This window comes from Nicotiana tabacum, chromosome 1, assembly GCF_000715075.1.
Source record: "Nicotiana tabacum cultivar K326 chromosome 1, ASM71507v2, whole genome shotgun sequence".
NCBI classification, from domain to species: Eukaryota; Viridiplantae; Streptophyta; class Magnoliopsida; order Solanales; family Solanaceae; genus Nicotiana; species Nicotiana tabacum.
In genome coordinates, this window is record NC_134080.1 from 207,360,395 (window position 1) to 207,369,656 (window position 9,262).

The following is a 9,262-nucleotide window of genomic DNA, read 5'->3' on the forward strand; positions in this document are numbered from 1 at the left end:
TTCTAACTTCACCCAGAGGGCATACGCGTCTGTCTCTTGTGCAACATGATGAAAAACGCTATCGTCAATCCATTGTCGAATTTGACTGATAGTTTTTCTGTTTAATTTCTTCCACTCTGCTTCTTTGGTGGAATCGGGGTTCTTACCCTTTGCTTCTATGGGATCAAACAAATCTTTACAACTGAGGAGATCTTCCATCCGAGGTCTCCACAATGTGTAATTTGTGGCAGTAAGCTTCATCATAGCTCCAGATGATGATGACTCTTCCATTATATCTTTAAAATGGCTTGGTCAAAATTTTTGGAGCAGAATCTCACCAAACGGACCTCACCAACGCGTCCGGAATGGTGAAAATTGGTAGGATTGACTCTTCTTGGGTCAAAATAGGGCCTCCAGAAAATTTTCAAAATTTACACCAAACTTATTTAAGAGTCTTTAACAAGGCGTTACTCGGAAAGTAGCAATGAAGATTTGGGGTAGAGGAGGATGCACTTTGGAGGGGGATGATCACACAGAAGTGTGTGTGGAGGACTAAAATTGTTTCACTGCCCTACGGTTGCGGGCATTTGAGGAATATTTTAAATGGGTGGGAAGAGTTTGTAGGGAACATTTCATTCGGAGAGTGTGATGGAAGTAGGTTCAGTTTTTGGGAACTTAGTAAAAGCTATTCTTAACCTTCTCCAATAGTTTTTCTCTAGTACAAATCCCAAATTTAAGATCTCTATTTGTCCTTGTTTCTTCTGTTCAGGGCCACTTTCTTGGTGCCAAGTCAATGTAATTAATGATTGAGTAATAATCATGCAACAACAATTAGTAGTTTCTTTTTTGTTCCTCTTTCGGGTCAATGGTGTTGATTATGAGAAAAATAATGTTTCTATTGGAAAACTGTTTCCGCAGTTACAGAGAAGAACATCAGTGATGTGGAGGAAAAGAAAGGAAAAAGAAGTATACATGCCATTAAGAACATCAGTAACCTGCCATGAAGAGGTGAAGGTGGGCACTGCACCATTGTTAAGAGCATCCAGGAAGGACTGAGTTATACGAGCAAAGAGCGGTCCTGTCATAATAGTCCCTCCAACTTGCTTTGGTCTTGTCCTCTCAAAAACAAATCTTTTCAAAGCATCAAAACCAGCTTTAAACTCTGGCCTCAGGTTTTCCAACTACATGTGAAAATCGATACTACAATTAGAATAATTAAAGGGAGAATCACAATTAGATAATGATAGTAGAGAATGGAACATATGAAAGAATATTAACTGGAACCCGATCTAGCCGTTGAAGCGCATTTTCATTGCTCAAAGGACGCACAAGGCTGAAGCATTCTCTATCAGGGAAAAGAGCACGAATGGATTCCCTAATCTGCAGTTAGAAGTTCCAAGTCCGGGAACCAGTTTTTAAAACAAGGATGGTTATATTAGGAATTGAATAATTACAACACCTAGTAAAGCAAAAGAAACATTCATGTAAAGTGGATACCTCATTTGTAGCATCAACACCTCTCCCACCACCTTGAACCGGCCTCAAAGCAAGTTCAAGGTAGTCCCGCGGAGTTATTTTGCGGTTGTCCTCAACCAAGTCCAAATAAAAATCCTTTTTGCAAAGAGAAAAAATATATGTTAACAGTTTCACAAGCAAGCACAGAAGTAAATCCAAATAAACAAACTCTGAAAATACCCTAACCAACCAAACGAAGATTGGGGAGAACTGTCCAAGCTCCGAAGCGCTGGCCATTTCAGTGACAAGAGAAAGGCGGTCAATTGCAGCTTCATCAATATCACCCATCTAAATTAATAGATCAAAGAGATTATGAGGACACCTAAAAGACAGACAAACTGTAGCAACAAGGAAATTCACTGACTATTGAGGGGAGAGCGGTAAACAGTCTAACAAGAATGCCATATCAAAGGAAACAAATGATATCCAAGTTTGAATGCTCCTAACCTGGTTATATACAAGCATACTTGAAAGAAGGACCGCCAAGGACAATATTTGTATGCTATATGTTTCCTGTCAAACAGCAAACAAAACAGAAACTTACAAAAGGCAAAAGAGAGTCAGTAGCCATATAGCATGTGCCAGGAGAGTAACTAGTAAAAATCTTGACACTGCTATCAGTATGCAGGTGATACCTTTTTCAGAAAGCAATAAGTAATAAATATGTTAAAGGGCGGAAACTAACTATTTGATCATAAGCATTAATTCCTTCTGTGTCCAACAGTAACAGATTGTATTCCGTTCCATCAAGAGCTGTTCTCCTTAAAGGTGCACTCCACAACCAAATACCTTTTGTACATGGCCGATGAGTTGGAGACAATTGAAAACCACTACTCCTGCCAAGAAGCTATTGGGCATACAACAAGCTCTCAGTTACATGTTTTCAGCAAAGTAGGAAGCAGCTCTAAGTTACATATGGTAATCTACTTGAGAAAGTAAGTAAATAGTAAAGATAATTGTGGTTCCATTGTAATAGACCTTGTTAATAACATAACTGAATTGAGTTTCTAAAACAACAATATCACAAATGTGCAATAGCTTTGACTCATGAGTTGACTGTAATCTATTTATGAAATGAACAAGTGACAACCTACGCACAGAGGATGACAAGTTTACTGCATAAGGTGACAATAATAAGGAGTTACAGAAAAGACACAATGAAAATCAGAACAACGACACATGGTTAATCAGAATGGTGTTCCCTCTAATAGATCATTCCTCCAACTTTCCAACACATAAAACTAGAAAACTCAGGTGTTTATACCTTAACTAATACGGATGGTTAACAAACTCTTCATAAAAATAAAAAAAAATTCAGATCTCTGCTTCTCAAAACAACAAAGAGAAGTCATCCGAGGCCTAAACCTCTAAAGCTGGAAAACGATATGCATCCACATATAGTGAACTCCAGTTAAAACTTGAAACGTTAAAATATACTGTATAGAACAACAACAACTAGGTCTCAGTCCCAAACAAGTTGAGGTCGACTATATGAATCCAAACCGACCACTTTACTCCATTTAAATCCAATATTATGTGAATATAAATGAAAAAGTTCAAGTAGCTCGGTATATTAAACCTCTGCAAGATTAAACCATTCCTAGAAAGCAATCTAAATCATCTTGACAAGTATGTTAAGCTAATATAAAATAGTTAAGGTCATACATTGTACATCCTTCAACTAAAACATAAATTTATTCCCCAACATTCTAGTCCCAATGTGCATCGCGAATTCTTCCAAACTCATTTCTTCTCCACCGTTTTTTACTGATAACCATTATGTCCATGCCAGTTTGCGGGCACCTACACTAATTACACGAGGTTTCTGCTACCTCCCACCAACACCGGAAAACTCTTATGACCAATCACAACCTTTGAAATTCGGGGATAATGGATCCACCCATCTACCCTCTTCCCCTAAAATATCATGCTTAGAACGCATGGCGCACGGCTCAAACCTGTGACCTAAGTCACAAGTCCCTCAACCTTTGCCACTTGAACTAATCCTCGGGGGCTAAGCCATAGTTGATTGATTGATTTAGTGATGTTGTATCTCAAGTTTCAGAACAATGTGCTTAATAATTCTAGTCATCAAACAATTAAATAGATGACTATTAGCTTCCAAAATCCCAATTCTAACCAAAACTTCAACACTTGAGTGGACAAAACCGTAATAAAAAACGGAGCTTTTTACAAACAATAACTACAACCCTAGATGGTGCATTTAACCAAAAATATATTAAAAAAACAAATACTAAGAGCTTGAGTAGAAATTAACTGAAACTTTAACTGATTAAGTAAAAAGTTCTTGCCTTGACGAGCACGACCACAAACGGAGACAATACCAACTGGCTCTTTGACTAGTTGATGTATCGCAAGTGCTTCGTGATCAATTTGGAACTTTCCTTCCTCATCGCAATACACGAAACGAACTGCTCTCTCTGGACCGGCGGCAATGTTAACGGAGGATGGAAGAGAGGACAGTGGCGGCGACGGCGATGAAGAAGATTGCTGCCGAGAGTCTCCGGCGGAACTTTTTAACGTTGGAATCGCCATGCAAGAAGAATTAAAGGAAAGTTTAATATTGTATAATAATGTTCATTTATTATTAAATTACTTAGAGAGCAATACAATTACTTAGAGAACAATCTAACTAGGCATCAACTTCCTTATTTTTACTTGGGAACCAAATTCTTTGTTTACCATTAATAGGAGGATTTTCTTTTTCATTTGTAAGACATAAAAAAATTGTACTATTATCTCTCAATATATTTCTCTTTTCTCTTATTTCACTTTGTTTTTTTAATTAATTATTGTCTGTTATATTTCTCTAAGGGTGTGTTTGGTATAACGGAAAATATTTTTCAAGAAAATGTTTTCTTGAAAACAAGTAGTAATCTTATTCATTTTCCGGTGTTTGGTACGCAAATTAAGGAAAATGACTTCTCAAGAGTATTCATAAATAATTTAGATATAATAAACATAAAGCCATAAACTTTCAAACCAACAACCTTCCGGACCCACAAATTTCATAAACTTTCGAACCGCTAAACTTTAAAAATCGTGGAATTTCGAACTCGTAAACTTTATAATTTCTAAACCCGTAAACTTCCAAACACATAAACCTCCGAACTCATAATTTTGGAACTTGTAAAATTTTGAGCCTTTAAACCGATAAATTAAAAAATTAAAACTGAAAAATATATTTAAAAAATATTTTTTTCGGGAGGTTTTTTTTTTGTGCGAGTGGGGGGGGGGGGGGGGAGGTGGAGGGGGTTGGGGTGGGTGGTGCAGAAAAATAAAAAAACAGAAATTTAAAATTGCAAAAAAAAAAGTAAGGTAAAAAAATATTTTTTTTAGGGGGGGTGGAGGGATAGTAGGGTGGGTGGTAACGGAAAAACTGAAATTTTAAAAAAAAAAAAACCTTTTTTGGAAAGGGGGTGGGGTGGGTTGGTGAGGATGAGGAAGGTTAAAAAGGAGTTTTGGAAAATATTTTCCCTTCTTGATAAGGAAAATATTTTCCTCTAATTGGAGGAAAATGAGTTCATAAGGAAAATATTTTCCAAAACATTTAAGCCAACCAAACATGAGAAAATTGGAAAACCGTCGCACCAAACACACCCTAAGAATGTACGACTTTCAACTAACAAAAAAATGTGTGTTTTGTCTTGTTGCTTAGGAATTATCATATTTAGATATTATTTTGAGAATATTATTATCAATATGGAGTAATAATACAAATTTTAGTGTAACTAGTAAAGTTATTATCACGTGACCAGGAGGTCACCGGTTCGAGCCATGTAAATAGCCCATTGCAGAAATACAGGGTAAGACTGCGTACTATAGACCCTGTCACGACCCATTTCCATAATAGGTCATGATGGCGCCCAACACCGTTGCCGGGCAAGCCAACGCGGAAAATACTAAATAAGTTCTCATTTACTTTTACCAAAATAATTGCAATAATTCTTTAAGTTGAAGTAAAAACCAGAAATGTTTAGTAAGGTGTCAAAATAATCATATAACCCCAAAATAATAGTCTACTAATGTGTGTGCCAAAACCTAGTGTCACAAGTTGTGGGCAACTAGTAGAATATACAAAAGAATTAATCTATCCTACTGTCCGAAATAGAATAGACAACAAAAATAAATAAGAGAGACTCCTTCAAGCTGCTGAACGACATGGGAAGGGAAGCAACTCACCGTAGAAGTCTCGAAATCTGCTCAGGGATGCGCACCAGACTGATAGCTAGAGACACCTGCCTCAGATCCTGTACAATTAAGTACATGTCACGCCCCGAACCTGGGCCTGGACATAACACGACACTCGGTGCCTTACTACATGTGACCGAGCGAACCAACTGGCTGAATCAACATGTGATATCATAACATACTGGATGCGGAAGATAAACTAACACATGCTGAAATACTGAAAGTCTGGATGATATAAATCAAAGTGCGGAAATACTATTACATTTCTGAAATATATTTGTAGCCAACATAGCTTAATATGAAAAGCTTGTGACTCTGTCTAACTATTACTTTAGTCTATAAAGCCTCTAATGAAGTACTGAAAATACAGACTGTCTAAAAATACTGAAGACTGTAAGGTAATGATAATGCCCCGAAAGAACTGGGATCACCAAATAGCTTGTACGAGAATTCTAGCGCTCGGAATCATCAACCTGTAAATCATTACCTGCATTGTGAGATGCAGGCCCCGGGCAAAGGGGACGTCAGTACATTTGAATTGTACTGGTATGTAAAAAAACTGAAAGAAAGAATTATAAATGCTGAAACTGAAACTAAGCTGATAACTGAGAATTTATAATTGATAACTGAAATGATAACTATTGAAACTGAAACTGAAATGATAACTGAACTGATAACTGGTAATTGAACTGAAAGGAAGTAAGGATATGAATACTCCCTCTTCTGAATGATGAACAACCTGTTTATCTGAATATTAAACTACAACCTCAGGCCCAATGTATATATGTGCACAAACTGCGGCCTCGGGCCCAAGTATTCGTATACATAACTGCGACCTCAGGTCCAAAATGCATGAAGCATAAACTGCGGTCTCAGGCCCAAAGATGCATAAAGCATAAACTGCGGCCTCAGGTCCAAATACAAGTCTTCAACATTCAGGGATTTAAAATCAGGAACTGAGAATCATACTGCAATATATGATAGTGAAATACTGAATCACACTGAGTTACATGATACTGGAATACTGGATCACACTGAGTTACATAATACTGGAATACTGAATAGGACTAGACTGAGACATGTATTCTTGAACTGATTATGGACACTGAAACTTCAACTGTTTATGGCATACTGAGTAATCTATACTAAGACTCAAGGGCATCAAACCTAAGTCTATATTGAATACGCACTGAGCTCACAACGTTCAGAATGAAATTCATGAACGAGTTATGAAGCTAAAGAATAGAAGTTCTACAACTATTCAAGGAACTAGGCTAAATTATATTTCTGAGGCAATTACTAACGTCGTAAAAGAAACGTAGTGTAGGGAGAATCATTAACATTACCAAACATAGAGAGTTAGCCTTACATACTTTAACTTCCTGCTCTTGAGTATAATACAACATTCACCAACCCTTTCAACTTCAATCTATATCAATACAAGTCAAAGGGATTCCAAATTAGCAACAATAGTCATGTTTTGGTCACTTAGACATTTTATCAAACACTCGGTGGCATAAAGCTTTATAGCCCTTATTAATGGTGTCTGTACACCCAATAACCCATTCTTTTGCTCCTAGATAAATTCTAAAGTCTCAAATGGTTATAAACAATATTATTCTTTATCACCCATAAGGTAATCAACACCCATAACCAATAATAACCAATCAACAACCCAAACCTATCACCGTTCATGCTTTTCTATCAAACCCATCAACTCATATCTTATGAAATAGAGTCTATAATCATTAATTCAATGATAGAATCAACTAAAGGGTGAAGATATTACCTTTTTGAAGTTCAACCTAATTGAATTCATTTCTTCTCTCATCAATGATGTTCCAATCGAATATCTAATGATATGGAGGGTTTACCCATGTTAATAAGATGTTGGAAATTAAACATAACTTAGAATTACCATTAGAACTTACTTTGGATGGTGGAGGGTCGGGACCCTTAAGGAGTTAGGTTTTTGAGAGTTTTCCTTTGTTTTTACGTTTTGAGGTTGTGGGGGACGAAATAAGGCTAAACAAATGACTTCCCAAGTCTTCCACCGTGTCCTGGTTGGCATGACCACGGTCCCCACCGCGGTAAATCACTGAGTCACTGCCTTGCCACCGCGGCCGCGGTAAAAACGCGGCAGGACCGCGGTGGTTGCATACCTTTCTGTAAAACGGGCATAACATTTTACACATAGCTCTGTTTGGACTCCACAATATATTGTTGGAAAGCTATTTCAATGGCCTAAAACTTTCTTGCTTTGTCTTTTCCGAAATCCCTTACAAATGTTCGCTAAACCTTGCTGGAAGATGGACCTTCTGCAAACTTAGTTGATTTTTGTCAAATCTTATGCACCTCACTCTCCGTCTTGATTCCAAAACAACTATTTTCACCCATAATTATTCCGATGGGACTTCACATGTATAAAATATCAAATTAATACCCATTTAATTTGTCCATACCTAGTCCGAATGTATGGAGATGTTACATTATCTCCCCCTTGGGATCATTTGTCCTCGAATGATTGTCCTGACTGTAACCTCCGCTAACTCTGAACCTTAAACGGGTCTGGTGGAAACATGGACTTTCATTGACACTTGCATACTAAACTGAATGAATACATGATTACTGAACTGTTGATATGCTGAACTTAATGACTACTGCATTGACTGAATATTGGTTTGTCATAGATACATAAATACTGAACTAACATGGATATATGAATATTAAACTAGCACGAATATTCGTGTATTGAACTAACATCAAAGCTAGCATGAATGTCTTAGTATTAGACTAACATTAGTAGCTGAGTATTGAGCTGACATGAGTATCTGAGTACTGAACTGGCATGAGTGTCTGAGTACTGAACTGCCATGAGTATTTGTGTACTGATCTGACAAGAGTATTTTAGTGCTGGAAACTTGAATGTTATAACATGACACGTGAAATACTGGTTGTACCACCACTAACTCTGGTGGTAACTCCAACTCGTAAGCTAATTGACCAATCTTTCACAAGATTCTATATGGCTCAACATAGCAAGGACTATGCTTCCCCATTCTTTTCAAATCTCATAACGCCTTTCACAGCCAAAACTTTCAGAAACAACCAATTATTAACTTGAAACTCTAGGTCTCTATGCTGCACATTCGAATAGGACTTTTGGCGGCCTGAGCCATCTTCAAACGCTCTTGAATCAACTTAACTTTCTCTATAGTTCGATAGACCAAATTTGGTCCCATCAACTCCCTTTCACCAACTTTGGACCAATCAATTGTGATCTACACCTTCGGCCATAAAAATCATGCTTTCAAAATGAGCAAGATAATCCTATTATAAGGCCCATATTTACCATCTCCACTCAAAATATGTGTATTCTGTGATAAAACACTGGGCTTTCTGCTGCTCGACTTTTTACTTACTGATAATTCGGATAATTATCCATAAAGTCTGCAATGTTTTTTTTCATGTCGTTCCACCAATAAATCTCCTTAAGACCATGATACATATTTGTGGTACCTGAGTAAATAGAATACCTGAAATTCTAGGCTTCTAG

At 37.1% G+C, this 9,262-nt stretch overlaps 1 protein-coding gene across 1 annotated transcript; it reads right to left on the reverse strand.

Annotated features, from left to right (window-relative positions):
• Positions 1 to 854: 854 nt before the first annotated feature.
• On the reverse strand, positions 855 to 4,050 carry LOC142164708 (uncharacterized). The gene is made up of 8 exons (XM_075223125.1): positions 3,807 to 4,050; positions 2,473 to 2,609; positions 2,180 to 2,341; positions 1,942 to 2,007; positions 1,675 to 1,782; positions 1,477 to 1,590; positions 1,264 to 1,359; positions 855 to 1,160 (listed from the first exon to the last, which is right to left on the reverse strand). The coding sequence occupies exons 1-8, from the start codon at positions 4,048 to 4,050 to the stop codon at positions 855 to 857; spliced, it is 1,233 nt and encodes a 410-aa protein (XP_075079226.1).
• Between the last annotated feature and the right edge of the window lie 5,212 nt (positions 4,051 to 9,262).